General features: G+C 30.4%; 1 protein-coding gene across 4 annotated transcripts; it reads right to left on the reverse strand.

The window, feature by feature from the left end:
- Positions 1 to 521: 521 nt before the first annotated feature.
- On the reverse strand, positions 522 to 16,966 carry LOC106787768 (lethal(2) giant larvae protein homolog 1). Of its 4 annotated transcripts, none has more exons than XM_014750418.1 (14): positions 16,530 to 16,966; positions 10,041 to 10,138; positions 9,161 to 9,251; positions 7,806 to 8,047; positions 7,565 to 7,703; positions 7,098 to 7,312; positions 6,205 to 6,490; positions 5,339 to 6,098; positions 5,102 to 5,258; positions 4,849 to 4,994; positions 4,213 to 4,729; positions 3,894 to 4,105; positions 3,111 to 3,243; positions 522 to 2,923 (listed from the first exon to the last, which is right to left on the reverse strand). In XM_014750418.1, the coding sequence occupies exons 2-14, from the start codon at positions 10,073 to 10,075 to the stop codon at positions 2,839 to 2,841; spliced, it is 3,018 nt and encodes a 1,005-aa protein (XP_014605904.1). In that variant the 5' UTR covers positions 10,076 to 10,138; positions 16,530 to 16,966; the 3' UTR covers positions 522 to 2,838. The 4 variants fall into 4 exon arrangements, with proteins under 4 accessions (XP_014605904.1, XP_014605903.1, XP_014605901.1 ...); XM_014750417.1 differs by having other exon boundaries at positions 7,098 to 7,285; positions 15,919 to 16,966; XM_014750415.1 differs by having other exon boundaries at positions 15,919 to 16,966.
- Positions 16,967 to 17,124: the final 158 nt, after the last annotated feature.

Consider the following 17,124-nt stretch of genomic DNA (forward strand, 5'->3'; position numbering starts at 1 on the left):
CTTCCTATGTACCGTTTCGTCAAACTCAACGACACCGCTTTTCACCCGATCGACCGTGTCGCGGCGCGTTTTTCGTTCCGTTAGAGACAGCGCAGGACAGCAACGTTATTGTCCGACAATTACCTATAGTAGACGCAAGCGCCAAGAGTGGATCGACACGCCTGTGTGACATGCTGCCACCTACCAGCTCATATCAGAACATTAACCTTCGTTCGACTGCCCTATTGGTTTTTTACAACCCGCGAAATTTCAATTTGATATATATATATGCAAATATATATTTTTGTTTTAATTGATATGCAAGTATAAAGAAAGCTTCGTTACATTCATATATTTTAGAAATAAGTATTTAATGTATAATAATAAAATATTACAAATAGAGCTATTATATCGATAAATAGGAATTTTAGGGGCAGTGTTGTCTCTCTTTCGTTTTTTAATTAATATGCAACAATTATATTATAACAAAAAATAGAAAATCGATTGGATAATTTATTTTAAAGTGCGGATTCATTAGTATGTTTTTATCTGCTTTATTAAAATAAATCGTCATACTATACAATAAGCTAGAAGACAAATTGTATGTGATACTTTATATATAATAGATAAATTGGAGGAGTTTTAGTATCACGTTTGTATATATGCGTGTATGTGGATTTTAATAAGTGAGCTTTATATAAAACTTTAAAAGTTTTTTAATTAGTGTATATGTGTGTGTGTGTATGATAATAATGTAACTACAAAATTTATCTACAAAGGCCCTGTGCAAGTAATGTTATACGTAATAAACTGTACATTTGTCTGTGGACGTATGTTTTAAGTTAATACATTGGTATATATATTTAGATCAGGCATGTAAATTTGTATATTTCGTTAGTCAAACGTTTTGGGCCAATCACGTAGATTAACGTAGTGTTGCTGCCATTCCTCAAGTCTTAAACGTTTTATGCAATGCACGTAATACGCTCGCATACAAATGTTACTTCTATTTCTTTTATTTTTTTTTTTATTTCCTTTTTCTTAAATTATTTCTAAATAATTCTTAAAACATTGTAATCTAAAAGTGGCAAATAAAAATAAATCGTCTTATACAATGACTTATATATTAAAAGATACAATGTATTAAAAAAAATATATATATATTAAAAAAAAAAGCATTAAAAGCAAAAGTATACATGTAATTCAACATTATAACATACTTGTATATAAAATAATATATAAAGTTCTATTATCTTGTTAAACGAGCGCGCTGTTATCAATAAATCGCAAATGTAATAAAATACGCCCAGTTAAGTAAAATGATCACTGGTTTTCTACATGACAATTAAATGCAAAAATAGAAGGATTGTCATTCTTTTTCAGAATAATCTATCAAGCGTTCTGCAATTTTTTAAATCTCTTGCAAGTCTTTTCCAAACAAAAGCGCATACATTGTAAACGATAGAATAATTTTCCTACAAAAATTTCTATCAATAATGAGATCAGATCAAATAAAATTCTGATATTCTCGCAAAAAATTGGTATGATTTCAAAGTTCTTCATAAAATTGACGTGTAAAAATGAATTATATCCTTTCTACAAAAATAATTCTGAAATTATTTTATTTAATCAAATAAATTGTTGTTTGGAAAGGACTTCTAACGTTTACACAAAAGAGGGAGGATTTTAAAAGTAACTTTCACAGAAAATAGAAAGAAGACTTTGTGATTGTAAGTAACATTGATAAAAAATATATTTTCAACACGCTTCATTGCTTGCGTCATGGCAATTGGTATGTCGTTTTATTTTATTTTTATCTTTTTATTTTATTTTATTTTTTTTATTTTTTATATTTTTTTTTTATAATCTCTAAGCTTGTTCGTGAAAAACGTAATTATACTTAAGTATCTATATTTGTCGTTATGTTCAGAACATCAAAATCATATATGAATTATTTATTAGTTTATGAAATATTCTGATTGTTCGGAACATTTAAAATATTGCAGTCAATTTAAGTCTCGTCAGTATCATGTGAAATACAAATACTGGGCTTCAAGAAACAGTGATTGTATTTTAAAATCCATTGGACTATTGTATATATATATATATATATATATCTATATATTCTTTTTTCTTCTTTCTTATATCTTGAATATTACTTGTTTTTTCTCTCTCTTTCAATACTGTTTCTTATAGCTTAGTTATTTATATAAACTTATATTTCGTGTTACAATATGGCTGCCATACTCACAATTTATCAAGTGCCGCTATTGTCTGTACAGCAATAAGTATTAAACTATGATTATACCAATTAAGTCAAAAAATAAAAATACGATTATAAAAAAAAAAAACAACTATTACATTAAAATTGTATCTATGTATATACGCATTATATAGTAATCAAAAAATGACTTATTTTAGATACTTTTATATCTAATGAATCTGCACAGTAATCATTCACAAGGTTTATCTAATAAAATAGTATTAAAAAAAAGCTTAAGTGTCTCTCTTTTTAAGAAGAAATCAGCAGTGAAACGTGATTGAATTCGATTAAAATGTAATATTTTCTAGGCCTAGTTCCACTAAACTGCTAACTTTTTCAAGACCATTAAAAGATAAAAATAAAATGAAGTGCGTAATATTCATAAAAATCCGAAGGTGTTTAGAAATATTAAGGTCTTCATATTCTTGGCAGTTGTATAACTTAAGCAGTTTTTACATATGATCTTCGATAGTATTATGGTCACTTGTAATTAACATTAAAATGCTGCATATTAAATTTAAATTTAAAAAAACTACTAAACTTTTTTTCTTTTTCCTTTTTTATACAATTAAAACCGATGTGATTATTATAGAAGTTCATGATGTCACTTCCATTTTAAGGCCTGCCAAACGATTATGGAGTTCTTCCGATGATGATGCATTTCTGAAAATTGAATTGTTACTGCCAAAAGGATGGTCAGTACGTCAAATATTCATTAATTAGCTTAGCATAACTACAAGATATTGCAGGATCAAATAAGATACTCATGCAATATATATGCTTCAGAGGAAATTCTAAGCTATAAAAGCAATAAAGGCACATTTGACGTTATACAATCATGTTGATAAATAATGAATATTCGACTCACAGTAAATGATCCTTAACACTGTCAATGGTGATATCTCCAACTGAACTTAAATCCTGTCGTTCATCTTCCCCATTCACCTCAGTGATACTTGCGGAAGGCTGCAAGGAAGGTTCCTTTGGAGATTCTTCACCACCTAAAAGATACGTGTTCAACAATCGAAGCTGGTGATCTACTGCGCAGCTCAATATTTCCATTAAATGAGCAATACTTTATAGCAGTACTTACTGGGATTGCTAATTTATTGGATTTACCAATAGCAACTAGCTCCTAAATACATACATAAATACATACACACATGTATATATGTATATATAGTAGGACGTAGAAAAAAGATTACTTGGGCTTTCCAGAAATCAAACATAAATCATTTATTTATTGGATAACTATTCATAAAACTACCCAAGCTCTCCTTCTTATTTCTTCTCCTAATATGCATTATTCTAAATACTTAAAAATACTGTTTACAATTTCCAAATATTCTCTACGATATGTATATATATATATATATATATATATATATTATAAAAATCCTATTTTTTTATATGAAGGTCACGTCAAATAACATGAAGGAGACAAAAATTATTTAGCATATGAAAAAATGCGATTTCTATATATAAATCCTTAATTCTTTCTTCAATTATAATTATTACGTGAATACTTCAATATATACGTATACTTATATTTTTATATATACATACATATAGTTTTCCACAAAGTACATGTATATGTAAATTGCTCACATATTTATAATTATGTATGATGAAAAAACTGTTCTATACTAACTGGAACCTACAACACCATTCTCAGCTGCATCTTCGTTAACAGCTTGTTCTTCTGCACTAGTTTCTGCAGATACTCTAGCACTAGGTGGTAAATTAAGTGTACAATGGGCTTTTGTTACTTTTGTCGCTGATAATGAGATGCGTTGAAGTTCGGAACTCGAATGAAGATATAATGCTTCTCCAGACTTTGTGAATGTTAGGGATGAAATACCACTACAAAAAAGAATCAATTATTTTAGTTAAAACTTGAAATAAAACTTACACACAAATTAACCAAAATACTAAATTATCATTAAAATGAAAAGAATATTAGAACTTACTTAATATCTTCTCGTTTAATTGCAGCTGCATTAAGTTGCCTTCTTAATTCTGGGATACTGAGTATTAAACAATCTCCAAGGTTCGTCAAACAAAGTAAGCATGTTTCCATATGCTCTCCCGTAGAATCGATTGGACATGTAAACTTAGCAAACCCTGTTTTACGTACCCTGGATCCTTCATGAGCAGTAAGTTTATATTTGCAATTAGGTTTCAATGACGGTAGATTGAAAATTTTAAATTGTTCTTCGCTTGCTATTAATACTCTATGTGGTGATGCCATATCTGGCCCAGGGGAAACACCTTTCTCTGCTTCAAAAGGTTCTGGTAAAGGTACATTCGAACCATCTAATATAGTTATAGCAATGACTGGTGCACGATGCTTCAGCTGGATTTCTTTTCCAAGTGTACAATTTACGTCTTCTTCTGTTCTCCTAACACCAGCAGGTATTGCTAAAGTAAAAACGTACACTGTCCCGTTGTTAGTACCTGCCCAAAGCGTTGGTGTTGTGTTTTGCACTAAAATCAATTAAATGTATAAACATGTATATAATAATCAATTTTATTTGTTTGTTTGCTTAAGTTTGACATCAAATTATAAAATTATGTATTTTAATGTCGATAAATATTGGACTTACTGCTTATGATATAACTTCTTGCAAAATATAAGCATCGTACCATAGACCCTAAAGCATCATCTACTGGTCTAGCTTCGACTTGTCTTTCTACCGGTTTTAATTCCATAGGTGATAAATCAGCACTTGGAGAAGATGCTACGCTAGAGCTTCTCGAAGGAAAATGGAAATTAAATTTAATAATAATTTATTGTAGAAGAAAACAATAAATAGGATAAATATAAAATTACTAAATAAAAAAAATGATAAAACAAACATTTCTTTCTTTTTCTCTATGACGGCACTTCTTGTTGGACTACTAGTAGTTGTCCGTCTTTGCGATCTTCCTTTTCTTAACCTTCTAAAAGATTCCCTTAAGGATTTCTTAAATGATTTTCGCCTAGATATTGGTGTGTCTCCTGCACCAGATAGATCTGTGGAAAATTTGAATTAATAAATACCATTGTTTATGATCTAATTGAGAAATAAATTGAATAACAAATAAAATAAATACCATTTGGATTAAGTGTGCATTTAACAGTAACAGGCTTTACCCTTGTGTAGTCAAAAACTGCTAAGCCATGAGCTGTGCCCGTAGCAAGTAAACCCCATTCACTATGCATTGCTAATGCAGTAACAGCAGCTGGTGGATATAACTGTAGAATGCTTTGAGGTTGAAAACCAATCGCAAAGGATATACTGGCAGTCCTTACGGGTAAATGATCGTAACCTTTCCATACAAATCCATCGCGATCATTAACAATATTCATCGTCACTGCTTTTATTTCTTTATTAACTGGTTCAGAAGATATTACAGCTGTAACTACATGGCCAGCTGTTCCTGCTATTACTAATGTTGAAGATAACGGACACAAAAGAACTTTTTTGACTGCAAGACGTGGGTCATCGGAATATGGATCAAACGTGCCCACTTTCCGAAACGGTGGCCATTCATCTTCATCATCTTCCGGTGGTTGCTCAAGCACGTCTAAGTGTTCTCCGGTGAAAAGAATCGATGAATTATATTTATATAAAGGTGTTAACGAGACATCCGATGCATTCCAAAACCTCACGGTACCATCCTCGTGACCGGTAAGTAACAATTCTCTGTTTTCAATTTTATCAGGATTTTCCGGTTTGTTGCATAAAATGGTTCCCCCGTCAATAGGCCATTCTTTATCCGAGTATAAGTGTTCTGTCTGTGCTTTTCCAGCAGACATTATTGAATCCCAAAGTTCTTCAGGAACATTTGGAACGTGTTGAGAACAAGTTACCTGTCATATTGTATTTATTTAAAAAATTGTTAAAATATAATATATCTATATGTAAAAACGTTAGATTTTGTTTTCCTGCAATGCCATTTACAGAAAAAATATTTACCGCGCTAGCATGAAGAGATACCAAATACGGTAAAGCCATCATTTTCCATTGTGGATTTGTTAAATCAATAGCTACAATTTCTTCTTCAGCTAATACGATTAAAGCTTCAGGATTGTCTGGTATGTCTTTGCCATCTTCGTCTCTGGCAAATACAGTGAAGAAGTCAATAACTTTCGAAGTAAAATCAAATACGACGTGTTTATCCTTCGTCATAACAGTGATAGTGTGACGATCACCATAGCTTGCACGTTGCATACCACCAGAAAAGAGCACCAATTCTCCATGCCTGTTGAAAATGATCTTTTTATTCAAATCTCTCGTATTAATGTAAAAAAATATATATATTAGATTCGTGCAAAAATAATTATGGTTTTTATTATTTTAAATTTCACTCTTTTCTTGTTTTGCTCATATAACACACAATTGTAAAAAAGGAAATTGGTATTACTAATTTTGGATTATAATATTGTTTCCATTGTTTGATATTGTCGAATATAACAAGAAGATCTTAAATTAATCATGGAAGAAAGTAAATACGCTTGATCTTATAGCATGAATTTAAATTGGTACGTAAAGCAGCATAAACTGCTTGAAACCAGTTTTTCGGCCAAGAAACAATTAATTAATGTACAGCTAAATATTAGTTCTACAATTTTCTCGATGGAGACAAAAATCTTGAAGATGAGGAGAATAAAGAATGTCTTTTAACTATAGCTAGAGAATTAAAAGCCATTATTAAAACAAATCACAATAAAATAAGTCTGAATGTTGATCATTCAACTGTTATTCGACATTTAAATGATATAAATTTAAAAAATCAGTATTTAAGAACTGTAATTATTTTGGCATCAATTTAATATAATAGTAATTTGATGTATAAATAAATAACTTACTCAGCAGTTGGATAAACAAGAATTTTCGTGATAGCTTTACAAGGAAAAGGTCCATACGGTGTCGTCGGATCTGGTACTGCATCGCTACCTGGGTTCCAAAATGTATAGGACCCATCGTTGTGAGATGAGACAAACCGACTCTCAGAAATAAAATGCACTGATTCCAGCTGTTGCGTGGATACGAATGTCTGCGTACGCGAAAACAAACCCATCAGCTGCACGTACACGTTCGCCAGAACCACCAAAGACACAAATAACAGTCAGGAACCGAGCAATAGTAGCTCGCAAACCATTCTTAAGCATTTTCCCAATAAATATTAACCAATAAAGCAATTTCATCATCTAATCTAATAACCACCACTAATGGCATACCCAATGCATTCCCCAATATAATATTATACTGCATACTCTCATATATACAAGACTTATCAAAAACAAATGAAAAAAGATATATCGAACAGTTTTACCTGCTGTGCTCCTGGAGTAGCTTTATTCCAAAGTACCATCAAACCTCGATTATATCCAATAAGAATGTTGTCTGGATGACCTGGTTGTTCTGCTATAGCTTCTACTGCTCCTGGATTTTTCTTATAATCGTCGGGTACACTGTTTAAATACACAAACATTGTTTAAAATGTTATAAGGGTTCTACAACATTTATAGAATTTGTTCATTTCAATTACAATTGAAATAATTTAAGCAACTCACTTTTGCATTACTACATCTTGATAGATGATGTTATCGGGTACTGCAAACGTTTTCAAATTCAGAAGGTAAATGTTACCTCCTTCTACTCCTAAAAGTAGATTTTCTCCGCTTGATTCCAAACACATTGCTGAAATTTTCTTCAATTTTCCTTCCAATGATAATGATTTTGTCTCCACAACCGAATTTTCATTGATTTCCCATAAATGTAAAGAATTATCATCGCAGAGAGAAACGATGCGACCCTGTCGTCAAATATCCATATGAATATATGTATATATTTTTATATAATATTTGTAAACAAAAATTAAGAGACGAAAACAAAATAAATAAGTACAAAGGAAAAGAAAAGAAAGAAAAGAAAAAGAGAAGAAAAGAAAAAAAGAAGTAATTGGATCCAATCAAACAAAGATAAAGAAACAATACATTATAGTAAATCATTAGATCAAAATCATACAGTGTTACATTATCTTATCAGACTTAAGATTCGTTCAAAAAATTATCAAGATAACAGAGTATAAGTATTCCGCGCTCGTTACTGTACAAACACCGTAAGAACACGTTCGATCGATCTTAAAAACAAGAAATAAATCTAACACGGCTCGTTCTATGAAACCTAAATAAACACGCCTATCCTCAGTTATCTTATGTTTTAAGATATTTCATGAGTAACATGAGTACGAAGAAATACAAAATATAGAACACGTTCGGAGAATTTAAAAAAAAAAAAAAACAAAAAAAAGAAGAAGAAAAAAGAAGTTAAACTTTCGCTGCGTTATATTGTTTTGTGAACAATACCATTAACTTTCTACGATACGATAAAACAGAGAAGAAAGTCTATAAATATTGTTCCTTTAAAACTCAAGCAAGGAAGTTACTTTTCCTTATTTTTATTCTTTCTTTTTCTTTTTTTAATAATATAACATTATCTGTCATTCTCTTATATTCCGACTTATCGTACAACGGAGTTCTAAAAATAAAGTTTACATACAAAGAGAAGCTTTTTGCAATTAACTTACGAATACGTTGAAGAAGTATTATGTTACGAAATGAAACACGTGTGAATGTGCATAAACGAATATGAGGTATATACCTGTGATATTATGCAACTTACAAACTGACGCCCTATATACAAGATATCTTGTTACATTCGCACAACTTTTGTCCACGACTTTTGAAACTTTTGATTTTAGTTTCGTTACGTTTTCGATGAAACATCGGAACCTTACGTTGTATGAGAATAAAAAAGAAAGAAAGAAAGGAAAATCTATGTCGATCTTATGTATACGTTGCGAATATAAAAAATAAAAAAAATAAATAAATAAACCAATAAAATGTAACCTCATTAACTTTCTTACCTCATTCGGTATGGCGACAATTTTTGTAACTGCATTTTCACCACTTTCGCTGGAATGTTGACCATAAAATTCAACTCCGGGTCTTCCAAATCTGTTTTCAATTACGATTCAAGGATTTTATATATAAAAAATAAATATAATTAATATTATACGAGATAAATATTCTTGATTATTTTAAATCCTTTAAATCACTTGTTAATATAAAGAAAAGAAAAATAATAATGCAATTGTTTCGTGATTATAAAAAAAGAAATAACATTATTTTGTTTCTCTCACATAACAAGAACAAGAACAATTTTAATTACGGTAACATTTCGTTAAGAAAATGGATTTATTTTCGCACGGTAAAATTCAGAAATTTAAAAACCAGAATTATTTAAATTGTTCCGACGATTTCCAAGAAATTAAATTCATTCAACGCGTAACTATACAGTTTCCATAGGGTGAGGGGGCTTTGATATCAAACAAATTATAACAATAAAGTATCGACAAATTAAAAAGATTTATATAAAAATATAAGAAATAAAATAATGCTCGATTTAAATCTTAATACTTGATGAGAAAGTTTAGATATTAAAAAAGTGTAGGTAGGTATAAATATCAAAGTATACATTTCAATTGCTTTTAAATGTAATGACATTTTATGTCATGTTGCCCCCCTCCTCTCCTTTCCTTGAAAACATTTTGTCCTTGACGTGAATCATCATTGTGTTCTAATGATTCTCGTAAATAAGATTACATCTTTCTACTAGTTAAAAAATTATGAAATAAAATAAAACAAAATAAATATAAAAGAAAGGAAATAAGGAAGGAATGCATGGAAGTGGGGGGGGGGGTTAGAAGGGGAACAAGAGGAAATGCAAGTAAAACAAAAGGATACACTTTGATGGCGCCGGATGTCGTTCCAATGATCATCAGTCGTAAACTCGGATCCCATGCAAAAGCTGTTGGTTTGTTTGGAAAGCCATGTTGCACAGTCTGTAAAAGTAAATTGAAAAAAAATGAAGAATATTATTTTTTACGAGAGAAGAGAAGAATAATTTTATTATAAAATAAATATAGAAATTTATAATATCATTTATATATGTTATATAATAATATTACACATGTAACTTTATTTACAATATTATATAACTAATACATTTTTTCTTTCACCTCTTGATTAATTAAAAATATAATATTATCAATTTTTTGATTGTGCTAAGAATAATAAAACGTTTCTTCTTTCTATAATATTTCTTTTTATTATAAAAATAATAAAAAAAAGATAAGAAAACGACTTTATTCGTAAGTTTCTATCTGCGTGTATGTAATACTTAATTCTTGTACGCTTGCATATGCCTCATCATATGCATGTAACTTAACTATCCTTCTGTTTTTCTTTCTACGTTTCCTCTCTCTTTCTCTCCATGAACGTGCATCGTGCGATAGAAGATGCACAGAGAAAGAAAAGAAAAGAAAAGAAAGGAAGGAAGATAGAATTAAAACCTGATAGGATTTCGCGCCAACGTAGTACAAGGTACTCAACGTGATTTTTTACCCTTTTAATGTCTATACGTTCGAACCACTATAAAAAAAAAAGAGAGAGAGAGAGAGAGAGATAGAGAAAAAATATTCCTCGCGAATAAACCACGACGATCATCCTGATTTATGTTAGCGTTGTCTACCAGAGATCACGTCTTCTAGACTTTCGATATCGATTACATCCGGAAAGGATATCGACCTGTTGATTCAGTATACATTTTGTTCTCAAAGCATATTATCTCGCATTACAATTGAACGTAGATTCTGATATTATCGTCAAAGTGAATTACTTATATAATTATTTAATTGAAACTTATATTAAAAAAAAAGAAGAAGAACAACTTGAGAAGTATTTATATCGAAGGTAATGGAAAAAGGGATCTTATCGTGATCGCGAGTTATGCAACGAAGGAACGATATACACGGCGTTATGAATCATGCTCGTTCGAGTACCGGCACAATTTTTGATCTTACGATAAAAATCTTTTCTATATCGAGCTTATATCGCGTAAAATTTCTATTTAACATGACAATTTGATTGTTATGTGAATCATATTAATAACCAAAAAAAAAGGTAAGAAAATAAAGATATTATAAGAAACAATTAGAGAAGAACATAATATCAACGTTTCCTATTTAATTTTTAATCGCAGAACAATTGCCGGAATATAATTGAAGATTAAATCGAAATAAATCGTGAAGCTTCTCGGTCAACATTTTGATAGTAAAAATTTAGAGAGAGAGTGACATACACACACACATACATACATAATTAGAGAAATGATGATATTTATCAGACATTATCTTGAAACGAGAATAAATTACACGACAAAAATTAACGATACGACAATAAAAAAAAAAAATCATGTATAAATATAAAAACCCGGTATGAACGTTTTATTGAATATTCAGTCGAGAGTTCGTGGAATTGCAATATCGCTATACGAAAATATATACGAGGAAAATGATTTTATCTTCTTCACGATCTAAACACGATTATCTATCCTTGCCTCCCCTTCTCGATATTGTTTGCATAGTCTTCATACTCGCTAATCGAAAATGATTGTGGAGTTTCTTTGAAAAGTACTTCGAATCTTTTGTAGACAGAAAAACCTTTCCATGCTTGCAATGATAACGAAGCAAAATCGAAGAGACGACAAGATGATATCGTGATCGAACATTTCGAAAGATGATCGATCAATCGATCGGTCTGTTTCTCGTTCTTATTTATTTTGTAATTTTCTTCTTTTTTTTTTTTTGCCCCTCCTTAAGCTGTCCCATACCGATTTATAAATATACACTTCGATATGTATATTTTATATTTGTGTTTGTGAATTTTATTTTTTTTTATTTAATGATGAATAATGATATTCTCTCTCAATTAAAATATTTTTTTTTTGTAGATTAAAATTTATATATCATATGTTAATTAAAAGTATTGATTTTGAAATAATATTTTATTAGTTTTAATCGATGTGCGAATTCTTTTCGGAAAATCTAATAAAATGTTCTTTGAAAAAATTCAATAATTTTTGAAAAATATAAAGAAAAATCTTGAACGAAGGAACGAACGAACATACGAATAAATGTACCAATGAACGAAGCCTTGATCGTTTGACACGACGTCCCAATTGGTCAAGTACGCGAGTACTTTAATCCAAATCAATCAACCGTTGTTGTTGCGTATCACAATCGCGTCTCTTTCTCTCCTGAAGCAAGTAACTTTACCGATATAACGTTCATTATGGTCAAACGACAAAGCAACTCGTATAACGATAAAAGTTTAGATCGACAATCATTGGTATGCGTGACGTAATCGTCTTTTTCGTTTATTTGGAACTGATAAAAATGTCATTCGATTTCTATTGCTTTTCTTTAACAACAAAACGTTATTTATTAAACAAATTTGTTAGTGATAATATATTTCATCGATATATAATACGTATTTTACAAAAGGATAACAAATATCAAATGAATAAAATAAAATAAACAAATTTCAAACACGTACTCGAATTACCTTGATTACGTGTTTGATATTTTAGATGTAACAACGAAAAACTTTAAATAATAGTCAAAAATGTTCAAAAATTCGTTTATATTTCAAGTTTTTCATCATATTTCTTCTTTTATTGTTTGTAAATGTAATACAATTATGTATATAATATTTAAATATTTTATTTATATTTGAACTTTTTAAGTATGTTATTTATGGTAGTAATATATGATAATTATATTAGTAGTATAAGTAGTAATTATATTCGTAGTATGAATAATGTATAAATATGCTATTTATATTTAAACTTTTCAACTTTGTAATTTATGCTTTGATATATATATATAATAATAATAATAATAATTATACTAGTAGTATAAGTAATATTAAAAATATTTGACAAAGATTAATTGTTTTATAGGAAGAGAATATTTATTGTGTATGCAAAAAGAAATATATTTATATAACATGATACACATTAATCGATGATACTGTTAGAAAGAGAACTGTACTAGATAATTTAAAGTATAGTGAAAGTAAAGACAAGACTACAATAGATACATCGCTTTAACAACGAAGGCACGTTTTTCTCTACATGTACGTGTAAATAACTACGATGCCTTGACGCTCGAAATTAGCCATCGATCAACGTTTGTGACTCGTTTACCGTTAAATTACGGTGCTTCTCTCGAACATGCGAATAGATTTCGTACCTGCCGAACTTATCTACATCCGAATTTATCTACATCATATTACTTTATACAAAAAGTACCTTTTTACCTATATATAAATTTTAACACACATATCTAACAAAAATAAAATATTAAAATTTACATAACATTTACATAAAATTAGATAATTATAATATTATATTTTTAATTTAAATATTTAAATTATATATATATAAACCCTTAAATAGATAATTATATACTATATATAAACCTAATGGAAAATTTCTATCTTCTTCTTCTTCCTTCCTCATTTTATTAGGATTTTGTGCTGTTATAATAGCTTTTTTTTTTTATTGCTATTTCTAGGAGCGATTTATTGTACTAGTTAAAGTACTAGTTAATATATATCAATTTTCATTATTCGTGTTAGATAAATATCAATAATTACTTCATTCTGTTATTACTAATTTTCCTCAAAAAAATGGGAGCTCATATTTTAATAACAATTTTAATTCAATTTTCTATACATCTGATGCGAATTTGTATTATGCATTACTTATTGAATATATGCAGAACTGCACCAAAACCAAGGATGCAAAGTGTGCACTGCATTAGAGTAGCAACATTGATTTGCATAAATTGTGTTACTTTTATTTACAGTAGTAAATGCTACATGTAATATTTTTTTTTTTATGGGACGATAAAAATTTACAGCCGGGTGGCAAATACCCTTAAAGCGACCCTTCTTTCTTATACATATAATAACAATATATGTTATTTTTTCTGACAATCCGGTGTGCATCGAGAGATATAAGATACAATAGAGAAGGAAAGGGAAAAACAGAGAGAGAGTGAGAAAAAGAAAGAAAGAAAGAAAGAAAGAAAGAAAGAGAGAGTACGTTATTTGATAAAATGTAGATATGCACACGTGCTTTTTTTATAGCGAACGTAAGTAAGTACGTAAGACATATGACAGCGGCATCGTATTTCAACCTTGAAAGATTCGGTAAAGTAAAACGCGTTCCTCGCGGTTCGGCGATTTTCTCGGCCTTTCAACATTTCTCTTCTATCTTTTTTTTCTACATATACATACAATATATAAATATACATGAACCAGTGATTATGAAAGTGTTTTAAGTCAATAATAATTAAAAATCAATTTATTGCATTATTTGTATATTAAATCAAATATAAATTACGGAATAAATACATTTATTATTTGTTTTTTTAATTTTTGTGTGAATAAAAATACTTATTATCACTGGCTATATATATATATATATATATATAAATATATGTTTTTTATCTATAAAATATTTAACGTATACACGGAATATACCGATGTCTATCACCTTGAAAAATTATTTCCTCTCGACCAAGAAGCGATATATTACTATATATATATATATAGATATAATAGGAAAAAAAATGATGATAAAAATACATTTCGTGGTTTCCTCGTAATGTGATCCTCCTCGTTGAAGATTTAAATGGCAAAGATACTTTCCTATTTTTTGCAAAGTTATGATGGGAAAATACTCATCCCAAAAAAAGTAAAGTAAAGTAAAGTAAAGTAAAGTAAAGTAAAGAATAATTGCGAGAAAGTTAACTTCTACTTTTATTATGTCATTTTACTCTCTCGTGCACCATTCGTAAATCATTAGAAACCTATTTATTTGTTATTTATTTTTCTTTAATTTCTTTGAAAAGAGTTGATAATAACATAGACATAAGTAGACATTAATAATAGAGTAATGTAAAGCAAATATAGAATTTTGTTTATAGATTTATCTGAGTTTTATATATTTTTGTCTTATTTTAACAATGAAATATGGTGGTAAAATTTTGCTAAGAAAAACTAGGACACCCTGTATATTGCCAATAAAGAATATAATCACCTTCAATTTTTTAAAGATATCTTGTTCGACTATATTGTATAACCTTCAGCAGTAATTAACAAGAATGATCATCTTTATCACCCCCTCCCTTTATTCTTAATAAAAGCACATTTTAACGATAACGAATGTTATCGAAGTGAAAGAAGAGGGTACATAGTTTTGTTGATACAGTCCTATCAAAACTATGAACCCTTTTGTATCTAAATAAACATGTAAGTAAACATTTATATATGCATACATACATTTAAACATGCGTTAAGAGACTGGAAACATTTTTATCTGCATAAAAATTTAGTTTCATTGTAAAAAAACAAAAATTATTTTATCCTACCGAGAATTTCGAACAGACAAAAAGAGATATATATATATATTCGGAAAATCGTTTGTGCATTCACATCAGCAACGTGTTTAAGCCGGTAAGAAATGCAAAGTGTGCGCGTGTCTAGCTAACCTGTGTATTATGCATTTTTGTATAATATGATTGTCCAGTAAACTCGTACCAATTGAAAAATAACTAATATTTAAAAACACCATATATATTTCGATATATATTTATGAATCGGCAGAAACTTTTCGGACAATCTAATAGATGTATATCTATATAGATGTGCAGGTAAAGTCGATGAGTACTATACTAAACCTTTAATACAACGTTACTACACTAATACTCACTTTTCGAAAGGCAAAGAGATCTTTTTGAAGTTTCTGCCGTTCGGCGGTGGGTTGTTGGCCCTTTCCTCTTATAAACTTGAGCATCCTCGTTGCCTTCGTTCACGACGATGATAACACGATCGGCAACGTGTAAGTGCCGATGAGAACTCGCACACAAATATACTAAAAGTATAGACACACACACATACACACACACACCAATATATCAACCACACATTCGCTCGCACGCGTATACAATAAAACGTGGTAATGCAAGGAGGTCGATGTAAACTCTTCCTTTCGAATATATTTACAACAGAAGAGAACGGTACGAACTCGTATTCGCCGTTGTCGTCACTACCGTCGTCACCGATGTTGTTGTCGTTGTCTTACTCGTATTCGTACTCGTATTCGTCGTCGTACTTGTCGTCTTCGTCGTCGTTGTTGTAATCGTCTCGTTACTGGAAAAAAGGGCAGATACGCGCGCGCACACACACTAGAGCACAACGCACAGACAAACGGGGACATACACGTTAAACCGTAATTACACGGGCGAGCAGACGGAATGTAATTAAAACATTCTTGAATGAACGGTAAATATCGCACGACGTACCGTAATAACGTGTACCTACCGTCGTCGCAAAGTGTGTTGACCGCACACGTTCGATGCGCCCGCAACACGTCAGTTCCTCGTATATTCTTTTCGCTTTTCGAAACCCCCACTCTACTTTCTACTAAATCTCCCTCCTTCTCTCTTTCTCTCTATCTATGTATCTATCTACCTATCTCTTTTCTTTCACTCACTGAAATCCACCGCACTAGAGCAATGTGTCAGCCGCTTCGCTTTTTTATGAAATCTTCGACATGAGAATTTACGATAGTTAAGGTGAAATGTCCGTTATTAAACGCCGTTAAATCCTTCGTATTTCCATGTAATTCGTAAGCTCTGAGAATGCGTAAAAGCATCGATATCCGAAGGGACGAAGGCGTAAGCTCTTGTCACTCCACATCCGTCTCTCGCGTCAGTCGCGTCTTTCGCCCGTTAACTCCTTCTCTTGTCCAATCACATTGCTCGGTCTCTTTCGGAATGCCTCGCTGTAATTCGCTACCCCTCGGTTATTTCCGACTTCTCATCGTTCTTACCTTCGTACAACTTCGGCTTCTTTGCAACCCGCGCGAACCAACCGAACAATGACCTCCTATATCACTCTTACCAACTTTTAAAAA

The sequence above is a fragment of the Polistes canadensis genome, unplaced genomic scaffold, assembly GCF_001313835.1.
Source record: "Polistes canadensis isolate GaletaPanama2010 unplaced genomic scaffold, ASM131383v1 scaffold_114, whole genome shotgun sequence".
Lineage (NCBI taxonomy): Eukaryota > Metazoa > Arthropoda > Insecta > Hymenoptera > Vespidae > Polistes > Polistes canadensis.